The sequence below is a fragment of the Schistocerca cancellata genome, chromosome 2, assembly GCF_023864275.1.
Source record: "Schistocerca cancellata isolate TAMUIC-IGC-003103 chromosome 2, iqSchCanc2.1, whole genome shotgun sequence".
NCBI classification, from domain to species: Eukaryota; Metazoa; Arthropoda; class Insecta; order Orthoptera; family Acrididae; genus Schistocerca; species Schistocerca cancellata.
Window position 1 is genome coordinate 903,486,289 of NC_064627.1, and position 24,262 is coordinate 903,510,550.

Here is a 24,262-nt window from a genome sequence, read left to right on the forward strand (position 1 = left end):
AGCACCGCCACACGGCTGGTCTAGAGACGTCCTAGCACTCGCCCCAGTTGTACAGCCGACTTTGCTAGAGATGGTTCACTGACAAATTACGCTCTCATTTGCCGAGACGATAGTTAGCATAGCCTTCAGCTACGTCATTTGCTACGACCTAGCAAGGCGCCATTATCATTTGCTATTTATCTTGTGATGCATGTACCGTCAGACGGATGTTCACCAATTATGGATTAAAGTTAAGTATTACAACAGCTACGACCTTTTTTGCTAAAGTCTAACTTCCTTAAATGTTCCAGACCTCACGCCAGCCTGCGTGAGCTTAACGCGTGCCTTTCGGCTACCAATCATAGTGGCTTGGCTGTCTTGCCAAGTCACAACAACAACAATGGGCAAGGGGCATTACATCGGTAGTGTGTGGATAAGTTGAGAACGTGGGTCTGACGTGAGACGTGCTAGGGCAGTTTGTGCAGTTGCGATGACCACTGTAACATGACAACAAAGCGGACAATGCTTCGGCATAATAAGTGGAAGACCGTGTTTTTCAATACCAGTCCAGCGGAAAGTTTCAAATTTCCACATTGATTTTAATCAGTGCCCACTGGCAGCTAATGTAATTAATTCCTTTATGTCTTAAAACACCGTGTATTGATCGATGAGTTTCCTACTTAACAGCACTGAAATATTATTTTCTTATTTTTTGGTGTCGTTAACAGCTAACTCCATGCTTCATTTAGATGCGTGATAGGGATGAGTGTGTATGTTGATGTACACCGATGACCCAAAACATTACGACCACTGCTCACCGCTAGACTGAATGCTACCTAGCAGCACTGCAGCAAAGTGTATAAGGGTCAGATGGCTCTGAGCACTATGGGACTTAACATCTGAGGTCATCAGTCCCCTAGAACTTAGACCTACTTAAACCGAACTAACCTAAGGACATGACACACATCCATGCCCGAAGCAGGATTCGAACCAACGACCGTAGCGGTCGCGGTGATCCAGACTGAAGCGCCTAGAACCGCTCGGCCACTTCGGCCGGCTCAAAGTGTATAAGTGGAGCTGAGAACAGCAGGTTATCGTTCTAGGGACAATAGAGACAGCAAATGGGGAAAAACAGTGACATAAGTGACTGACAATGGGCAGGTAGTTATGGATCAGTAGGTGGGAACGAGTAACCAGGAAACGGCTAAGCAGGTTAGCTGTTCGCGTGCTATTGTCGTGTGAATGTATGGGAAGTGGTTGAGTGACCGTGAAACCACAAGATGACGACAATGTGTTTAACATCAACACCTCATCACTAGAGATGCGCTCTACCAAAACTACGGTTCGATCGTTTTGGCACAACATATAATAAATTTGGTGAGCAGGACGAATATGTGAGCCGCAACACCTCATACGCGAAATGCAACACCTGGAAAGTGTTCTGAGCAGCACTGGGTACTCCACAAATTATATTAGAAGTGCAACAGTGCCAAACACTCGGCAAAGTAAGGAATCAAAAAAGAAATGTCGGGTACGGCCTTTCTGCCGTAAATTCCCAGAGTGACGGACAGAATCGGCCGTATATTGCGCAAACATGACGTAAAGACGATTTTCAAACCGACAAGGAAGATCAAGAGGAAGGATCCACTTGCAATGTCGGGAATATACCGTATACCATGCAAGTGGGGAAAAGTTTATGTCGGAATGACTGGAAGATGAATCATCTCCAGGATCAAAAAACATGAGCGACATTGCAGGTTGGGGCACGTGGAGAAATCCGCCGTGGCAGAGCACGCACTCAGTGAGACCGACCACGTAATAAAATTCGCCGACACGGAAGTTCTGGCTGTAGAGAAGCACTATCACACGCGCTTGTTCAGAGAAGCTGTAGAAATACAAAAACACGCGAACAGCTTCAACAAGAAAGAGGAAAGCCTTAAAGTAAACGGATCCTGGCTTCCCGTACGGCAGCGAACGACTGTCGCAGGTAGCAAGAGGAGAACCGCACTGGAAATGACCGCGGAGAAGCCCTCGGACGTTGGCGAGCCAGGTACATATAGTCTATGGCCGCGAGCTCGGCTCCAGTTCACCACCGGCAATGGAGGGTGAAGCCTTGACAATGCCAGCCACTCGTGCTGGCGAAACGTCAGTAAAATCATTAGATGAACGTCGGCCGAAGAACCCGAGACAGAAGCGAATAGGCAGATTGTGAAATTTTGTCTGTTTTCAAATTTGTGAACGCGAAATCCTAATGTATAGCTAGTAAAAAGCAATTATTCTTCTTATTTAATACAAAGGAAATAAAAAACTGATGGATCTGGAACTTCAGCGAAACAAGTCTGTGTAGAAAAGAAGAAGAGTTTGCTTGCTGAAGGCGGAACCTATCCATAAACAAATTTTATTTGTAACTAAACACAGATGCAAGATGGAGCTTTAACCCTAAGATGAGCACTGGATTTAATGTTCAGTCTGGCAAGCAATAAATCTATATTTGAACACTTTTAGGGACATAAACTAAATTCGCAATTATTCATATTATACTGAAAGATTGGAGTGACTGCTAGAGGATGAGGGTAGGAAATAACAATGAAGAACGATGGATCCCCTCTTTCTATATGATTTTCAAAGAAGCAGCGATGTGCTTAAGTAGACTACTTATTGAATATTTTTCTTACTTGACACATGTGCACCAATAATTTGTGTATTTGTATGATGAAAGTCGGAAGGCAGCAGAAATCATCCGTCAGGCAATTTTCTACGTGCACCTTCCACGAAACTATTTTAGCTTCAGATCCAAGGAAGCAACCCAAATTCAGAACTAGCCCAGAACATGAATGACAATGCGCACTCAAAGCGCCAGAGTAAGGACGTTACTAGATTTATAACTCCGCTTACAGAAGATATCAAGAGAACTAGTATTTACGCCGTAACGCTTTTCGGCAGGTGTGTGTGTGTTTAGTTGGGGAAAGGAGGGCGGTATAAAAGAGAAATTAAGATGCTAACAACAAATTGGATCGCGGGTCAAAGAACCCAAGCTGTCCAGTGAGGTAGAGAGACACACCAAGACCAAATTTTGCAGAGTGCAGGTGAAGACTGACACTATAACAGTGGAAATTTTATTTCTGGGCTTCATGGGAGTCCATATACTGCTGGAAGATTACGCATGACTCTGATTGCCGGTCTGAGTGATACCCATCAGCCAAAAATATTGATTGTAGACACTGAGCCCTGCACGCATTCTGTTCGTAAATATTGTAAGAGTCAATTGATGTTAACAAGCTATTCTCATAACGCAAGATAGTGAAATAAGTTGATGTATCCTACTAAAATCCACATATCAATTTTCCATTTGTCCCTAAATAATAACTGACAGGCAGGAATGAAAACCTGGAAAAAGCTATTAATACGATGACAGTCTTATTTCTCCATGTTTAATCTTTGTTGGTGATGGATACACAATAACCCTTCGCCAACAGCTACAATCAATATAGCAGTTCCCCATAACCAGTATGTTTGTAGAAATAAAAGGTTCAAATGGTTCAAATGGCTCTGAGCACTATGGGACTCAACTGCTGTGGTCATAAGTCCCCTAGAACTTAAAACTACTTAAACCTAACTAAACTAAGGACAGCACACAACACCCAGCCATCACGGGGCAGAAAAAATCCCTGACCTCGCCGGGAATCGAACCCGGGAACCCGGGCGTAGGAAGTGAGAACACTACCGCACGACCACGAAATGCGGGCGAAATAAAAGGAACAATAACAAATTTTTCCTGTAAGTGAAACTAACACCAATGAAGGTTTATCACATCACCGTTTTCGAAAGAAATTCCGAATTCCTGGCATTAAAAAAAAAAAAATAGCTGCGGATGAGCTCAGATTTGTAGATACGCAAATTGCCCTTAAGATCATACGGTTTATCATCACCATAATTAAAATTGCTGTGTTTCGGCCACAAGAAATGCTGTTTAAACGGGAAAGCGCGTTAACAACTCTCACAGCCTGGAAGGAGGAACTTGTTGCGGAAAGACTGCAGAGAAATGTGTCCCCTACTTTACTGCCCGCATCTCGTGGTCGTGCGGTAGCGTTCTCGCTTCCCACGCCCGGGTTCCCGGGTTCGATTCCCGGCGGGGTCAGGGATTTTCCCTGCCTCGTGATGGCTGGGTGTTGTGTGATGTCCTTAGGTTAGTTAGGTTTAAGTAGTTCTAAGTTCTAGGGGACTGATGACCATAGATGTTAAGTCCCATAGTGCTCAGAGCCATTTTTGAACCCTACTTTACTTCGCTATGCAAACAATGCCGCTGCGTAAAACGTAGCACGATAACCTCAGTTTCTCCTGGCGTATACAGTTTTCCAACAACTTACGGGTTATTCAACCAGGTAGTACTGACAGCGACAGCTGATACTTCGGCAGGAGCACACCCCGCCATTTTCAAGGCAAACTCCAATGGATGGCGATGTACAGGAAAATTTAAAACCTCGGTTCTCGGACCATTGCAGGAAAGATAACACGCACACTGGACACTAGTGCCACCAGAGATGACTAACGTAAGAGATGTCGACAGTGAGACTACGATCTAGCAGGTGTGGAGGTAACGTTGACACTGTCCCTATGTTTTTTGACAAAGGAGAGAGCAGGATTCCAGAGTTTAAACAAAAACCTCCATCCCTGTTTATATGAAACTTCCTGGCAGATTAAAACTGTGTGCCCGACCGAGACTCGAACTCGGGACCCTTGCCTTTCGCGGGCAAGTGCTCTACCATCTGAGCTACCGAAGCACGACTCAGGCCCGGTACTCACAGCTTTAGTTCTGCCAGTATCTCGTCTCCTACCTTCCAAACTTTACAGAAGCTCTCCTGCGAACCGTGCAGAACTAGCACTCCTGAAAGAAAGGATATTGCGGAGACATGGCTTAGCCACAGTCTGGGGGACGTTTCCAGAATGAGATTTTGACTCTGCAGCGGAGTGTGCGCTGACATGAAACTTCCTGGCAGATTAAAACAGTGTGCCCGACCGCGACTCGAACTCGGGACCTTTGCCTTTCGCGGGCAAGTGCTCTACCATCTGAGCTACCGAAGCACGACTCAGGCCCGGTACTCACAGCTTTAGTTCTGCCAGTATCTCGTCTCCTACCTTCCAAACTTTACAGAAGCTCTCCTGCGAACCGTGCAGAACTAGCACTCCTGAAAGAAAGGATATTGCGGAGACATGGCTTAGCCACAGTCTGGGGGACGTTTCCAGAATGAGATTTTGACTCTGCAGCGGAGTGTGCACTGACATGAAACTTCCTGGCAGATTAAAACTGTGTGCCCGACCGAGACTCGAACTCGGGACCCTTGCCTTTCGCGGGCAAGTGCTCTACCATCTGTTTATATGGTTGCTCGCTAATTTAATCTCTACTGCCTCCTTACTAACACTGCCCCAATAGCTGGATGTGCATACCAATATCTCGGTTTTGTTGTATAACATAGGGTGACCAGTATCCAAGCAATCTTCGACAATTGGAGACCTACTTGGCTGCTGTAATCGTGTGTGCCGCTGTGCTCAGTACATCGGTCCTCCATGGTCCTGATAGTTTGACCAATATATACCATGCCACAGCTACAAGGAATGCGATATACACCCGCCTTTCGCAAACCAAGTTCATCCTTAAAGGAACCCAAAAGCACTATGATTTTAGATTGAGGTCAGAGAAGAGATTTCACCTCGTACTTCCGCAAAATACAACCGACCTAGTTGGAAGTGGTTCCTACGTAAGGCAAAAAAGGCAGTAGACTTAGGAGTCGACTCTGTATTATCATCAGTCACCCAATGCACAGTCACCAATGCCTGTCACTATAACCATTATGACGAAACGTAGCTTCAAGATAAGGCAGCTGAGCTGGCAAAGTCTCAGTGTCGGAAACGACATGTGCCCTGTGTACCAAGGTACGAAGTACCCCTTCACTCTAAGCTGGATGGTGATACTTATTAGCCTGTAAACACAAGTCAGTGTGAGTACGTTTCCTGTAAACTGCATGTGCCAGTGGTCCATCATCCTTACTCCTAACCAAAACGTCAAGAAAGGGAACGCAATCATCCTCTCCCACCTCCATCGTAAAACGAATGGTCCGGTGGATGGAGTTCAGATGTTCTAGAAAGTCCTTCAAATTCTCCCTACCATGAGGCGAAGCAACAAACGTGTCATCAATATATCGAAAAAAACAGGTGTGTTTCTAAGGCACCGATTCCAATGCACGTTCCTCGAAGTATTTCATACACAAATTTGCGATCACAGGAGACAACAGACTACCCATCGCAACTCCATCTGTCTGTTCGTATACTGGTCACTGAATAAAAAGTAGGTGGACGTCAACACATGCCGAAAGAGATTAGTTATTTCGGCACCAAACCTAACCTCAATTATCCGCTACGAATCAGACAGAGACACACGAGTGAAGAGAGAGACCACATCAAAACTTACTAAAATATCAGAGTCATTCAACCGCAGTCGCCCCAAACGACGTAAGAAATGAGCTGAGTTGCTGTTATGATGTTCACACCGACCAATTTGTGGACTCAACAGAGAAGAAAGGTGCTTGGCTACACGATATGTTGGCGCACCGATATTACTTTCTATAGGACGGAAAAGAAGCCCTTCCTTGTGTACCTTCTGAAGGCCGTATAACCTAGGGGGGAGAGCACTATAGGTGTTAAGACTCCTGATAGAGTTCTGCGACAAACCACTTTACTTCAGGAGCCTGTTAGTCTTTCACTCAACTCTTTTTGTGGGGTCAGCATCGACTCTGCGATACGCTGAGTGAGATAATAAACTTTGCATCTTTTGTACATATACTGTTCGTTTAAAACAACGATGGCATTGACCTTGTCCGCAGGTAAAATAACAATATCAGGATCCACTTTGAGAGAGCGTAAAGCAGCCCTCTCTGCTTCTGTTACATTACTCTTGGGTGGACGCGTCCTAGTCAACACACGGCATGCATCCTTTCTAACCCCTTCTGCAGCGTGAGGGGGTAGTTTGCAAACTGCGTGTTCAATTGAACTAATAAAATCAACTACCGGCGAACTCTTCTGTGTGGGTGCAAAATTTAAACCCTTCCCAAGCAGGGATAAGGTTGCGTCGCCAAAAGATTTCTCTGTGAGATTTATCACAGAACGTCGAGATATAATATCTGACTCCGAGCGATGAAAACGTTCAAACTTTGCCAAATGAAGGGCAGTAACAGAGAATTGTATTCCCAGTCTGCTTGAGTCCATGAGGCACCGCCCCGGCAATGTCAAGTGAAATCAGACCATTTCGAAGAAAGCATTAAATGGAAACGAAACAATTCTTGGGAATTCCAAACTTCGACGAGTAAAACGAATCCTTTCACGTACAAGCGCCAAGCGAGCACGTTGCTTGTTGCGATTGGCACCAGGAGGATGGATATGGTGTACATCCTTGCAAATGTTGGGACATAATTATCATCACGACGCTTGAATAAAAACGACAAAGCACATTGCTGTCTAACTCCACAGCTACGAAGTTTATCCAGCTTTAGAAAACACCGGTACATTTCCTCTCCGTAGAGGTAAACAATGTGAGACCGAGTTTCTCCTGGCCTATACAACTTTCAAACAATTTACGCGAATTCAGCCAGTTAGTACTAACAACGACCGCCGATATTTCGGCGGGAGCACACCCCGCCATTTTCAAGGCCAACTGCCTTCGGAAGGTACACAAGGAAGGGATTCCTTTCCGTCCTATAGTGAGTAATATCGGCGCACCAACGTATCATGTAGCCAATAATCTTTCTTCTCTGTTGAGTACACAAATTGGTCGGTGTGAACATCATAACAGGAACTCAGTTCATTTCTTACGTCGTTTGGGGCGACTGCGGTTGAATGACTCGGATATTTTAGTAAGTTTTGATGTAGACTCTGTCTTCACTCGTGTTCCTCTGTCTGATTCGTTGCGGTTAATCTCTTTTAGCATGTCTTAACATCCACCTACTTTTTATTTAGTGACCAGTATACGAGCAGACAGATGGATTTGCGATGGTTAGTCCGTTGTCTCCTGTGATCACAAATTTGTTTATGGAAGACTTCGAAGAATGTGCATTGGAATCGGCGCCGTCCAAACCCACCTGTTTCCTTAGTTATGTTGATGATACCTTTGTTATTTGGCCTCATGGTAGGGAGATTTTTAATGTCTTTCTAGAACATCTGAACTCCATGCACCCAAACATTCGTTTTACGATGGAGGTGGAAGAGGAAGGTTGCCTTCGCTTTCTTGACGTTTTTTTGTTAGGAGTAAGGATGATGGACCACTGGGATATGCAGTTTACAGGAAACATACTCACACTGACTTGTGTTTACAGGCTAATAGGTATCACCATCCAGCTTAGAGTGAAGGGGTACTTCGTACCTTGGTACACAGGGCACATGTCGTTTCCGACACAGACTTCGCCAGCTCAGCTGCCCCATCTTGAAGCTACGTTTCGTCATAATGAGATACGACAAATACTGAGATGACAGAAAGAACTGTCGCATCATGCATTAAGTTTTAACTCATTACTTCTTTGCCATTATTTCGATTTTGCAACACATTTCTTAGAAAGTACCGCCAGATACCGCTGAATATAGTTACAAAAATTTATCATTTTACGACACATAGTTCAGGAGATAATGCGTCATCTACTGACATGGCTGAAAAACTCCCATATCATGGATGACGTTATATTTTATTACTTCTTTGCTATTAGCTGTATTCACACCATATTTCGCCGACAGCATCCACATATGCTGCTGAATGTACCTAGAAAAGTATATCATTGTACCACAGGGTTCAGGATAGATGACGGCATAAACACTGATTTGCGTGAAAAACTGCCGCATCATGCATAGCGGTGACAATTTCTCACGTCTTTGCTACTAACTCTATTCGAAATACGTTTTGCTGACTATATACAGAATGCCGATGAATGTATCTACAAACTTGTATCAACGTATGACACACAACCCAGGAGACATGACTTCATAGACATTGTACTGGATAGAAAAAAAAAATTCAGGGTGAAATTCGCTGGAGATAGAGGTGAAACATGTGTAGAAATACGCTTGAAATACACCGAGCTGAGAAGAATCATGGGATAGCTACATGTACTTAAGGAGATGACGGTAGTATAGCGTACACAAGGTATAAGAGGGAAGTACATTAGCGGAGCTGTCATTTGTATTCTGGTGATTCATGTCAAAAGATATCCAGCGTGATTATGGAGGCACAACAGGAATTACCAGACTGTGAACGCGTAATGGTAGTTGGAGCTAGACGCATGGGACATTGCTTTTCGGAAAACCATTAAGGAATCCTGTATTCCAAATCCATAGTTTCAAGAGTGTGCCGAGAATGCCAAATTTCAGGCATTACCTCTCACCACGGACAACGCAGTGGAGTGGATGGAATTCACTTCAACGACCGAGAGCAATGGCGTTTGCGTAGAGTTGTCATTGCTAACAGACAAGCAGCTCTGCGCAAAATACGACATAAATCATTATGGGGCGTATGACGAATGAATCCGTTAGGACAGAGCGAGGGAATCTGGTGTTAATGGGCCATGGCAGCACATGATCTTCGCGAGTGCCTTTGCTAACAGCACATAACCTACAGCGCCGCTCCTGGCTCGTGACTATGTCGATCGGGCCCTACACGACTGGAAAACCGTGGCCTGGTTAGATGGGTCCCGATTTCAGGTGGTAAGAGCTGATGGTAGCGTTTGAGTGTGAGGCAGACCTGACGAAGCCATAGACTCAAGTTGTCCACAAGGCACTGTGTATGGTGGTGGTGGCTCCATAATGGTATTGACCATGATTACATGGAATACACTCGGTCATCTGATCCAACTGAACCGATCACTGAATAGAAATGATGGCTGCTTGGAGTCGAATTGCAGCCATTCACGGACTTCATGTTCCAAAAGTATGATGTCACCGGGCCACAATTGTTACCGATTGGTTTGAAGAATATTTGGGACAATTCGAGCAAACGATTTGCGACCCAGATGGCCAGAATTGAATCAAATCGAACATTTATAGTACATAATCGAGTGATCAGTTCGTGCACAAAATCCTGCACCGACAACCCTTTTGTAATTATGGACGACTGCAGAGGCAGCATGGGTTCAAGATTCCTGCAAGGGACTTCCAAAGTTCTGAACAGTTATGGAGTCAACAAGCTGCTGCATTACGCCAGTCAAAACTAGATCCGACACGATATTAGGAGGTATACCATGACCTTAGTCACTTCAGTGTATGTTATATATGTTTGAAATACACTCCTGGAAATGGAAAAAAGAACACATTGACAACGGTGTGTCAGACCCACCATACTTGCTCCGGACACTGCGAGAGGGCTGTACAAGCAATGATCACACGCACGGCACAGCGGACACACCAGGAACCGCGGTGTTGGCCGTCGAATGGCGCTAGCTGCGCAGCATTTGTGCACCGCCGCCGTCAGTGTCAGCCAGTTTGCCGTGGCATACGGAGCTCCATCGCAGTCTTTAACACTGGTAGCATGCCGCGACAGCGTGGACGTGAAACGTATGTGCAGTTGACGGACTTTGAGCGAGGGCGTATAGTGGGCATGCGGGAGGCCGGGTGGACGTACCGCCGAATTGCTCAACACGTGGGGCGTGAGGTCTCCACAGTACATCGATGTTGTCGCCAGTGGTCGGCGGAAGGTGCACGTGCCCGTCGACCTGGGACCGGACCGCAGCGACGCACGCATGCACGCCAAGACCGTAGGATCCTACGCAGTGCCGTAGGGGACCGCACCGCCACTTCCCAGCAAATTAGGGACACCGTTGCTCCTGGGGTATCGGCGAGGACCATTCGCAACCGTCTCCATGAAGCTGGGCTACGGTCCCGCACACCGTTAGGCCGTCTTCCGCTCACGCCCCAACATCGTGCAGCCCGCCTCCAGTGGTGTCGCGACAGGCGTGAATGGAGGGACGAATGGAGACGTGTCGTCTTCAGCGATGCGAGTCGCTTCTGCCTTGGTGCCAATGATGGTCGTATGCGTGTTTGGCGCCGTGCAGGTGAGCGCCACAATCAGGACTGCATACGACCGAGGCACACAGGGCCAACACCCGGCATCATGGTGTGGGGAGCGATCTCCTACACTGGCCGTACACCACTGGTGATCGTCGAGGGGACACTGAATAGTGCACGGTACATCCAAACCGTCATCGAACCCATCGTTCTACCATTCCTAGACCGGCAAGGGAACTTGCTGTTCCAACAGGACAATGCACGTCCGCATGTATCCCGTGCCACCCAACGTGCTCTAGAAGGTGTAAGTCAACTACCCTGGCCAGCAAGATCTCCGGATCTGTCCCCCATTGAGCATGTTTGGGACTGGATGAAGCGTCGTCTCACGCGGTCTGCACGTCCAGCACGAACGCTGGTCCAACTGAGGCGCCAGGTGGAAATGGCATGGCAAGCCGTTCCACAGGACTACATCCAGCATCTCTACGATCGTCTCCATGGGAGAATAGCAGCCAGCATTGCTGCGAAAGGTGGATATACACTGTACTAGTGCCGACATTGTGCATGCTCTGTTGCCTGTGTCTATGTGCCTGTGGTTCTGTCAGTGTGATGATGTGATGTATCTGACCCCAGGAATGTGTCAATAAAGTTTCCCCTTCCTGGGACAATGAATTCACGGTGTTCTTATTTCAATTTCCAGGAGTGTATATTTGACATGTGCCCATGCGGCCAAAGCCACGGCTGAAAAGTTCATCCTAAATCTGTGGAACGATTTCTGTCAAATTTGGTACACTTAATAGTTACAGTCTGGAAAGAAAAAAACCGTACGGTTATAAATCACCAGCCTCCTATTGCGGGTGAGTGTGATAACATAGAAAGAAATGGCAGAACAAGGAGATGGACAAGTAGCGTGTGGAATGGAGGAGGTATTCAAAAATTGGAGGAGGAAGAGATAGACAGAGGGAGTAGAGAGGAGGAGACTGAGATACAGAGGGGGGTGGGGGGAAATGGAATTAGATGTGGAGGACAGTATGTGGACAGGAGAGTGACAGAAGGAGGTGGGGAGAGATTAGGTGTGGAGGAGGTGGCCAGGGAGAGAAGGGAAGAGGAGATGGACTAATAAGATATTGAAATAAACACACACCTAGGCAACGTAGGGTTTCTCAATTAGTCGTATTACAAATCCAGATAAAACAGGAAAAATAACTGGTTAAGGATTTCATAGACAGCAGAAACTGCGAAAACAGTAAAAGACGAATGTAGTTGTAGACACATGACGATCAAAATAGTAAAAAGACAATGCCCAATAGAAATCCTGGGATGTCACAAGAGATGCTACATTTAATTCAGAAAAAGGAGAAACTACGTAAGAATGCATCAAATGAAGAGGGTGAAAGGAAACACAGATGTCCATAATATGAGACTGACCAATGTGCAGAACAGCAAAGTAGGAATCGTTAGTCGAGAAATACAAGGTCGTAGAGGCACTTGACAGTAGAAGAAACAGAGGCCACCTGTAGGAAAATTAAAGGATTTGAAGAAAAAGAGAAGCAGCTGTATCAAAAGTCCTCAGACGGTAAGCGCGTACTATACAAAGAAGGACAAGCTGTTCGTAAATTATTTTGTGGTTTGCGATTTTTGTTTTCGCCACTTTATTTGACATTGGGAATGAAATCCAAATAAAGTTTATGAATGCTTGAAATTATGTTTACAGTTTGTGGAGAGTTGCTAAGTGCTCTCATTATTCGACGCTGTTGTGATAATTTGTCTGGGTAACTTGTGGTGTTAAGCAATAGCATATAGAGATGGGGGATCCGCTCTTGAACTAATTCATAGAGTTCAATCTTTCAAAGGAGTGAACAATCAGCGATTCAGAAAAAAAGAACGGTAGCTCCAAACGTTTCCCACGGCAGAGAGAGAGAGAGAGAGAGAGAGAGAGAGAGAGACGGAGCATATCAGCAGCGCCTCTGCTGGTCACAGCACAGTGCACGCCACACAACACAGCCAGCGCCGGCCTCTGCCCTGCTTCTACCTTGGCTGCCTGCATTGTGCAGTGCCCCATTGGATTTTGTGTTTCACATATGCCGTGGCGTCTCTGTGCGTCGTCTGCCGCGCAGCGTCTGGCGCAGCGTAACTTCGCATCGCACTCTGTCGGCGATCGTTTCAGTCGCACGTCCTGCCCTCTGGGCAGTTGATGCGAGCAACAGGACAGAGAGCCACCTAGCGGATAACATAGGAACTACTTGCAAAAACCCGCTCGCAAGGGAATGAACTATTTGTCTCGGAGCGGGTGAGTTCACCGCTACACCCTCCCTCGGAACTCGCCCGCTCAACGCTCGCCCCACCGTCTCGACTCTAGCCAGAGCGTCGAGCAAAGCGACTCAGGTGTCATTGTGGTCTCTGCTGTCTCAGCTCACGCAGTAATACAGCTCGCGGCTCGACCTGCTCGACTCAGCGCCTCTGCATCGGAGTTCGTCCCCACTGGATATTGTTCTTCGTAGTAATGCCGCTATGTATATTACATTATTATGTTATGTATACATCAATTGTTTTTATTTTATTTTTATTTGTTTAAACTGATTAGATTAGGTTCCTGATGACTCCTCTTACTATAGGATTTTTATTATAGACACTCGAATTTACGCTTTAATTACGAGCGAACCGATAAACGTATCGCAAAATGTGATACACCAATATTTTCCTTGTTTTATTCTGCGTAAGGCTATATGCAGCAGTTTCGTTTTACAGTCAAATTTATATTTTTTTTTTCTTATTCTGGTACGGATTTTGCGATTTTAGTCGTCTTCGAAAGGAAACGTTCACTTTAAAAATATATGGCTTGCGATGTATTTGTATGAGGTTAATGAAATTTTAATACGTTATAGCCAAATATATTGTTAATGTAAATCTCAAGTTACAACATTTTCCGATCACCCAAAAAACCACGATAGTGCAAAATAAATCAATAATCAAAAACTTTGTCATATCGTGGAAATTTCAATAAACAATACAAAATTCTTACTCATTATCTGTGTTACTTCAAAATAGGATCAAATAAGATCAAAATACAGGTATAGTACTGGAATAAACCAAGTTTAAAGGGCAATGTGCCTTCCATTTATTTTATATTGTAAATGAGTGGTGAGTCATGAAAAAGAGCTAATTCATTTCAGGGAGTGAACAGTTCTGATCCAATCTCTGAAAAGAACAGTTTTGCCCATCTCTAATAGCATATGAATCTTTATGACAACATATCTCTTGAACTACGTGGCTTACACTGATAAATTTTCCAGGTATATTCAGTAGTTTTTGTGGATAGTGCCTGAAAAATACACTACTGGCCATTAAAACTGCAACACCAAGAAGAAATACAGATCATAAACGGGTACTCAATCGACAAATATATTATACTAGAACTGGCGTGATTACATTTTCACGCAATTTGGGTGTTTAGATCCTGAGAAATCAGTATCCAGAGCAACCACCTCTGGCCGCAATAAAGGCCTTGATACGCCTGGGCATTGAGTCAAACAGAGCTTAGATGGAGTGTACAGTTACAGCTGCCCATGCAGCTTCTACACGATACCACAGTTCATCAAGAGTAATGACTGACGAATTCTGACGATCCAGTTGCTCGGCCACCATTGACCAGACGTTTTCACTTGATGAGAAATCTGGAGAATGTGCTGGCCAGGGCAGCAGTCGAACATTTTCTGTATCCAGAAAGGCCCATATAGGACCTGCAACATGCGGTCGTGCATTATCCTGCTGAAATGTAGGGTTTTGCAGGGATCGAATGAAGGGTAGAGCCACGGGTCGTAACACATCTGAAACGTAACGTCCACTCTTCAGAGTTCCGTCAATGCGAACAAGAGGGGACGAGACGTGTAACCAATGGCACCCCATACCATCACGCCGAGTGATACGCCAGTATGGCGATGACGAATACACACTTCCAATGTGCGTTCATCGCGATGTAGCCAAAAATGGATGCGACCATCATGATGCTGTAAACAGAACCTGGATTCATCCGAAAAAATGACGTTTTGCTATTCGTGAACCCAGGTTCGTCGTTGAGTACACCGTCGCAGGAGCTCCTGCCTGTGATACAGCGTCAAGGGTAACTGCAGCCATGGTCTCCGAGCTGATAGTCCATGCTGCTGCAAACATCGTCGAAGTGTTCGTGTAGATGGTTGTTGTCTTGCAAACGTCCCCATCTGTTGACTCAGGGATTGAGACGTGGCTGCACGATCCGTTACAGCCATGCAGATAAGAGGCCTGTCATCTCGACTACTAGTGATACGAGGCCGTTGGGTTCCAGCACGGCGTTCCGTATTTCCCTCCTGAACCCATCGATTCCATATTCTGCAAACAGTCATTGGATCTCGACCTACGTGAGCAGCAATGTCGCGATACGATAAACCGCAATCGCGATAGGCTACAATCCGACCTATATCAAAGTCGGAAACGTGATGGTACGCATTTCTCCTCCTTACACGAGGCATCACAACAACGTTTCAAATGCTGTTTGTGTATGAGAAATCTATCGGTTAATTTTCGCGTCTGTAGCACGTCATCTTCGTGGTGTAGCAATTTAAATGGCCAGTAGCGTACATTTCCAGTAGAGTTAACAGTAAAGAGGTAATAAATTAAAACGTCATGCATGAAGGTGAAGTTTTGCTGGTGGAAAACCTAAAATGCATTATAATAAAAAACCTCTTCGCTTTTATCATTTAGTGGCTGGTGTTAGTGAGACAAAGTTTCGAAAAGGTTTGAAGTTATGTGTAAAGTTTGTTCGAAGGCGCTGTTCTCTCGTTCTCAAATACTGGACGTGTGGCGCCGATAGTTACGACGCCACAACGTAGTTGCACGCTTTCGTAAGTTGGCACTGCGAGAGAAGACTGACTACGCCGACCACAGCGCCCTCTGGCCGACGCTGTGGAGCTCAGGGAGTGGCCTCTTGATTTCACCCTTTTCATCAAGAGCAGGCAGCTTGGAAACATCGCTCCTTCTACCGGGTGGGCTAGCTTGCTACTGAGACTTTGTGTTAGTTACGTTCAGTTCAGTAAAGTGCTTCACCTCTCCTGCTCCTACTCGCTTCCTTCACTCTCGGCCTATATTACAGAAGCAGTTCACAGGAGCAGACCCACGCACCGCCTATCCAGGCAGGATACAAAAGGACGAACGTAGTCTGGGTAATTTTCGCACTGTGTGTTACTGTGTTGCATGATATATAGACAGTTTCTAATTGTAATACTTGCTATACTGTATTAAACGTTTAACATAGGATTACACCTCTTAATAATCAGATTATGAAAGAATTTTAAGTATTTAAATTAGGTCAATAACTATACGAAATATTGAAAATCAAATGTGTTTGGTAGCGCTAGAAGCCATTAGAGAGGCAACCTGCAACTAAGACCATGAGCAGAGTTAGACCCTTATTAATATAGATTACGACTGAGCTTTTACTCGTAAGGGACTGTTTTATTAGTGTGAGTCTTAATTATGTTATATTTATCATAGTCAATGGCTTGGTCTAGCGTATATTAATTCAGCTTTATTTAGGTATTTTCAGTACTGACCTTCCACTAATAAGGTTTTCTTTTATTCAATGCGAATTTTAATTACTCTTACATATATCTCAATCTGCGGCCTCCACTACTCATGAAATCTGTTCTAATTATTCTGCATTTACTTAGCAAGTCTTGTATGTTGTTTCTGCATATTAGGCATAGGTTCTTTATTTTTTTTGTAATTTACAATGTTCGACTGTATTATTTCAACACTGTCTATTGAGGTTTTGTCTTTACCGTGCACATTTTGGTTCAAAAATGGTGCAAATGGCTCTGAGCACTATGGGACTTAACATCTGTGGTCAGCAGTCCCCTAGAACTTAGAACTAATTAAACCTAACTAACCTAAGGACATCACACACATCCATGCCCGAGGCAGGATTCGAACCTGCGACCGTAGCAGTCGCGCGGTTCCAGACTGAGCGCCTAGAACCTCGAGACCACTGCGGCCAGCGTGCACATTTTGAATAGAACATTTTGTCATTTCTTTGGATCTGTCGTGGCAAGACTGCTGTTCATAAATTGTGTTTCTCGATAAGAAACGTACGTACGTCCACAATACCCAGTCACTTCCACTCATCACTCTATGTTACGCGAAACCTTGCTGTAGCATAGACGTCATCCTGAATTTCTCGACTTTTACAGAGATCTATCATAATTAACTTTCCCTCTGAAGCGCTGTGTGCCCTGGTTTGAAACTTGCTTGCGGATTTAAACCGTGTGCCGGGTGAGGGATCAAACCTGGGACCGTTGTCTCTTGCGGGCTAGTGCTCTTCGACTGAGCATTCTATCACGAATCACGACCCATTTTCATACCATGATATACTGACGGATTGTAGCGGTGGGTCGTGAGTGGAACTTGCCAGCAAATGCGTAAGTCTCCGGGTTCGAGCCACAGTCAAAATCACACTTTCAGAGCTGTCGTACATTATGCCAAGAGGAAAATTTGCCCTTACAAATCAGACGACCTTTTCCTAATTGTTACTGTTGAAAACCTATCGAAGATGCATAGCCTGTGCTCCATACTGTACGAGGTGCATTCAAGTTCTAAGGCCTCCGATTTTTTTTTCTCCGGACTGGAAAGAGATAGAAACATGCGCACTGTTTTAAAATGAGGCCGCGTTCATTGTCAATACGTCCCAGAGATGGCAGCACCGTACGGCAGATGGAATTTTACCGCCAGCGGCGAGAATGAGAACTGTTTTAAATACTTAAAATGGCGACGTTTTCCTTACTTGAACAGCGTGCAATCATTCGTTTTCTGAATTTGCGTGGTGTGAAACCAATTGAAATTCATCGACAGATGAAGGAGACATGTGGTGATGGAGTTATCCATGTGTCGAAAGTGCGTTCGTGGGTGCGACAGTTCAATGAAGGCAGAACATCGTGTGACAACAAACCGAAACAACCTCGGGCTCGCACAAGCCGGTCTGACGACATGATCGAGAAAGTGGAGAGAATTGTTTTGAGGGATCGCCGAATGACTGTAGAACAGATCGCCTCCAGAGTTGGCATTTCTGTGGGTTCTGTGCACACAATCCTGCATGACGACCTGAAAATGCGAAAAGTGTCATCCAGGTGGGTGCCACGAATGCTGACGGACGACCACATGGCTGCCCGTGTGGCATGTTGCCAAGCAATGTTGACGCGCAACGACAGCATGAATGGGACTTTCTTTTCGTCGGTTGTGACAATGAATGAGACATGGATGCCATTTTTCAATCCAGAAACATAGCGCCAGTCAGCTCAATGGAAGCACACAGATTCACCGCCACCAAAAAAATTTCGGGTAACCGCCAGTGCTGAAAAAATGTTGGTGTCCATGTTCTGGGACAGCGAGGGCGTAATCCTTACCCATTGCGTTCCAAAGGGCACTACGGTAACAGGTGCATCCTACGAAAATGTTTTGAAGAACAAATTCCTTCCTGCACTGCAACAAAAACGTCCGGGAAGGGCTGCGCGTGTGCTGTTTCAGCAAGACAATGCACCCACACATCGAGCTAACGTTACGCAACAGTTTCTTCGTGATAACAACTTTGAAGTGATTCCTCATGCTCCCTACTCACCTGACCTGGCTCCTAGTGACTTTTGGCTTTTTCCAACAATGAAAGACACTCTCCGTGGCCGCACATTCACCAGCCGTGCTGCTATTGCCTCAGCGATTTTCCAGTGGTCAAAACAGACTCCTAAAGAAACCTTCGACGCTGCCATGGAATCATGGCGTCAGCGTTGTGAAAAATGTGTACGTCTGCAGGGCGATTACGTCGAGAAGTAACGCCAGTTTCATCGATTTCGGGTGAGTAGGTAATTAGAAAAAAAATCGGAGGCCTTAGAACTTGAATGCACCTCGTAACGCAGAGGGGCACGACACAATGCACGTTGATACCTGGGTATGGTGAGCACGGAGGAGAGTCCGCTGCCGTAGCTGGCGGTGACGAGCAGGTAGGCGATCAGCAGCCAGGACAGCACGTGGCGCGTGGGGCCCACGACACGTGTGTGGCGCCGCTCCAAGTCGGGTGTCTGCAGCACCAGCAGGCCCAAAGAACGAAAGAAGCAGTCCTCTAGTGTCGAGTACCGCCCGCCACCCTGCGTATCACCTGAAATTGCAGCTCTGTCTTTACACTCAAGACCAATAATATTTACATCAATGATAAAATCCGCTCTGATTGTAAAAATTATTTATTTCTAAGAACGAAAGTACAACCTGGTTTCAGGGCATGTGTCCTATTGTCAGGTAAATATTGAAATGTGAGAGCACTTGCAGCCTGCATCCTCAGTTATTTGCTGGATATATTCCGATCTCTCTCTTTTTCTATAGTTTTTAACTTCCACAGCTCCCTCTAGTATTATGGAAGTTATTCCATGATATATAAACAGATGTCCTTTCAAAACTTGACATGATTGTCTTAATGGGATTCCCGCGATCGTTCTTGAAATAAAAGTATGTCATTTCAGTCTTTGATCGCTATTTTTTATTTTCAATGACTGGTTTCAGGCTAGCTGCCCATCTTTAGATCATCTACTGCAGTTAGAGAGTAACTTGTCAGTACAGAACTCTGTACTGACAGGTTACTCTGTAACTGCAATATATGATCTGAAGATGAGCAGCTAGCCTGAAACCGGTCATTGAAAATGAAGTATGTCCTTTCGTCTTGACAGTGTTTTCCATATATTCGATTTCTCATCGATTCTCTGGAAAAAATCCTCATGGCTTACAGTATCAGTCCACCAGATTTCCCACATTCTTCTGCAGCACCACGTCTCAAATGCTTCGATTCTCTTCTGTTACGGTTTTCCCACACTCCATGTTTTACTGCCCTAAAATGCTGTGCTCCAAAAGTATATTCTCAGAAATTTCTTCCTCAAATTAAGGCCTACGTTTGATACTTGTAAACTTATCATGGCCAGCCCTTGTCTGCTTCTTATGTTCTCAATCCGTCTGTTATTTTGCAGCGTAAGTAGCATAATTCCTTAACTTCATCTACTTTTTGATCACCAGTCCTGACGTTAAGTTCCTCGCTGTTCTCATTTGCGCTAATTCTCGGTACTTTGGCCTATCTTCGATTCATTCTCAATCCACATTCTGTACTCATTCCGTTCAGCAGATCCCGTAATTCTTCTTAGCTTTGAACGAGGATAGCTATGTCATTATCGAGTCTTATCATTGACAACCTTTCACCTTGAATTTTAATTCCTGTAATTCCACTCTTGAACCTTTCTTTTATTTCCATCTTTGCTTCTTCGGTGTATATATTGGGCAGTATGGGTGAAAGATTAGATCCTTGTCTGCTTACGCCCTTCCAGTTCGAGCGCTTCGTTCTTGGTCTTCCACGCTTGTTCTTCCCTCCTGGCTCTTGTATATATTGTACATTATACGTCTTTCCCTATAGCTTGCCCCTATTTTTCTCAGGATTTCGAACATATTGCAGCATTTGACATTGTCAAACGCTTTTTACAGGTCGACAAATCATATAAAATGTGTTGATTTTTCTTTAACCTTTCTTCCATTTATCAGCACTGGGATTAAAAAGTTTGAAGTATGTTAAAATAGTGCATCCCTGGTACATTGAATGCAACAGCATATCCTCTTGAACCCTAGGCCTGCCAGGTCTCTATCAAAGAAGGACAATGGCTTGGGCTTAGTGACACGTCACACATTGATCTGCATGAAGGTTGATGGACGGTCTTTCGAACACAGTGCTGCACGGACGTCCATCAGTTCCGTACGAAGCATTACCCTAAGTTGAAATATTCGATGTTAAACATATCAGTGATTAAAGTCCCTGATAAAACTCGTATTCTCAGCTGAGGTCAGGAAGATATATAGTAATGAACAGCCTGCCGAGTGAAAGATATGAGCTGAGAGTAAACCAGAAAAGACGAAAGTAACGAGGAGTAACTAAAATTAGATTAGCAATAAATTTAAAAAAGAGCTATGGCGATCACTTAATAAAGGAAGTGAGGGTATTTCATTACCTATGAAGAAAAATAACACACGACAAGTGGTGCAAAGACTATGTAAAAGGAGACTAGCACAGGCAAAGAGGGTACTCCTAAGTCAGTTAAGAATACCATCACAGTCTAACATATACAGTCGCGACACTCTCTGCTACGAGAGTTGTTACCGTTTGACAGCTGGAGTCACACTAGCGCTCCAAGCGGTGAGAAAGCAGCGTCGTAAGCATGATGTTTGTTTTCATTTATTTTTCTACTTATTTAACGAAATAGTTATTATATTATGTGTTCCACACATTATAAAATTACCAAGACATATGAATTATTGCGAAAGAATGTAAAAACAGACGAATCTCACTGATTCAGTGACATAAGCTAAAATTATTTCTTGAAGAAATACTTACGAATATGTGCACACGCCGCTGAAAGCAAGAGAATATAAACACATATTACATGCATCAGAAGCATATATCTTTGTTGTTGTGTGTCGTGATAGGCACCTTACTTGACACGTAAAAACTGTGTGTGGAGTCTAATGATTCGCCCATTCTTACGCTTCACTGTCTTTCAAATGCAAGAATGTTTTGGTAAATTTGCTTACTTTTGCGCCGAAAGGGAATGTGTGGAAGATTCTTGCCATTTGTGGCTAAGATGTAGCAACAATTTTCGAATTGGTTTCTTCTGTATTGGAAGGGAGTTTTACTGCTTTTGACGTTTTAATACCACGTCTGTGTGGTTTTCCCTTTAGCTATAGGTATGATGGTTTCTTTGGTACGTTAAATAATGTAGGTATGCATTCCACAGAAGTTCCCACTTTGCGCATTTACTGATTTGTCTGGAAGTGTGGCGAACATATCTTCCCGTTTTTGGGTAGATGTACGACTTCTTTCTGCAAAAGGACATGTCTTCTGCTATATAATGGCTATTTTTTGTTCTTAAAAAAATCGACACTCTTCGCTGTGCGTTACAAGAGAATCGTAAATGAACTGTTCTGTAATGTACCGTTTCATACCTCGCAGGATCTTCAGGAAACTAAAGAAAGAAAATTGTGGTATATTTTTTAGTTATTATCGATTTTTATGCCACTATGTACGTCCATATCGTAAAAACTATGTCACAAATCAGTATAAACCATTGTATGTATTGTATTGTGTGTTAACCGGGGACCTAGAAACGACGGAGAGGCTCCGTCCCACCGCAGCCACGGTGGTCCACAACCCCACAACGATTTCCGTAGTCCACATCACTCCTCCGCCGCCCCACACCTAACCCAGTGTTATTGTGCGTTTCGGCCCCCGGTGGACCCCCCAGGGAACGTCTCGTACCAGACGAGTGTAGCCCCCATGTTAGCGTGGTAGAGTAATGGTGGTGTACACGTACGTGGTGAACGCCTTTGCGTAGCAATCGCCGACATAGTGTAACTGAGGCGGAACAAGGGGAACAAGCCCGCATTCGCCGAGGCGGATGGAAACCGTCTAAAAACCATCCACAGACCGGCCGGTTTAACGGACCTCGACACAAATCCGCCGGGCGGATTCGTGCCGGGGACCAGGCGCTCCTTCCCGCCCAGAAAGCCTTGTGTTGGACCGCACGGCCCACCGGGCGGGCCAGTATACACCACACTATTCAGTCTCATCCTATATTGTATTCAGAAGTGTAGGTTGCTGGCCGCTTGGCGCGCTTATGTTGCAATGAGTAACAAAACCGATAAGGATTCCCGCGACTGCTATGTTGGAATGTGGTATCACTATAAAAAATTTACTTCAATTCCAGAAACAAATTTTGGAAATTGAAAGCTTGCAGCTCGGAAAAACATCATGGTATCTGAGAAAACTGCAAAAGAATATAACATACATTTCAGATGTTTCGTTACAGACGTTGCAAATTAAGTAGACTAATAAGATTTAAAATTGGGAGAGTCTTCGCAGAAATAATGAGAAAAGGAATAAATGGAAAACACTGGAAGAAAAGACGGTATGATAGGAAATGAATTAAGAGATCAGCGAATAATTTGCAAAGTACTAAGTGGAGCAGCAAGAGGTAAAAACGATAGGGGAAAGACAAAGATAAGAATATGAGACGAAGAGGTTGTCACAAGAGAGGATGTCGTGGCGGGCCAAGTACGACCGCTCTGAACATTATTAGACGAACAAAAAAAAATCCCAATAGAGTCATACGTTGACGCCTATATGCACCAATTCCTGTCTTTTTCTGCAACAACTCAAACATCGTTCCTATAAAATTGGAGTGTAACTCTGGACGATTTTGCTGTTTTCTGTTCTTCCTCCAGTCTTGTCACTGCTAGTCGGCAGCTGCAGCTTACGATAAAGCGATTAGAGGCATGGACTGCGAAGACGGGTTTTACCTTTTCTGCAGACAAATCGTTCTCGACGTACTTTTACCTCCCCTGAATTGCGTCTGAGGGGCACCATTCTTCCTTTTAGGGACACTGTGAGGTTCCTGGGCCTCACTTTTGATTCCAAGTTGTCGTGGTTGCCGCACCTTAAAGAGCTCAAGGCGCGTGCCCTGAAGACACTGAATATTTTGAAGTGTCTGAGCCATCGGTCCTGCGCAGCAGATCGGGCGCGTCTGCTGCAGTTTTATAGGGCTTTCGTCCGGTCGCGTCTTGACTATGGATGCTCTGTGTATGGGTCAGCGAGGCCTTCGTATCTCAAGATTCTTGACGCAGTACACCATGAGGGTATCAGGCTACTGTTGCCCGACCGCCTATGGAACGTCTCTTTTCCAGTCGCCCAAGAGCAACGAGACAATTTGGGATTCGTGCCAAGCATTTGCTTGAGTCCCTTGGTGTGGAGCGTGTGGCACCCCAACTCCAGGGTTTTACCCGTCTGCCATCCTGGTTGCTCCAGAGGCCCAGCGTCCTTTTAGACTTGTCAGAGTACCGGAGGAGCTGCACTCCTGCGTTTGTTTTTACCTCCTTATTTTATGATATTTTAAACCAGTATGCCGACCATGTACCAGTATTTACGGATGGCTCTAAACAGGGGGACTGTGTTGGTTCTGCTGTTGTTTACCCTGATCGAGTCGTCAAGTTACGGCTTCCTGCAGCGTTTACCATCTTTGATGCCGAATTGTTTGCGATCTTGCGGGCATTGGAGCAGATGAGATGTGTTCCCAGTCTTAAGTTTCTCATCTGTTCTGACTCTCTGAGTGCCCTTCAGACCATGCAACACTTGTACGCAGCGGATACGGTCGTCCAG

General features: G+C 45.0%; 1 protein-coding gene across 1 annotated transcript in view; it reads right to left on the reverse strand.

The window, feature by feature from the left end:
- LOC126159721 (glutamate receptor 1-like) overlaps positions 1-24,262 on the reverse strand; it is a 182,751-nt gene that overhangs the window by 79,886 nt on the left and 78,603 nt on the right. Inside the window, exon 4 of the mRNA XM_049916570.1 lies at positions 18,973-19,183. Coding sequence (XP_049772527.1) covers positions 18,973-19,183 — 211 coding nt within the window. The remainder of the gene's footprint in view (positions 1-18,972; positions 19,184-24,262) is intronic.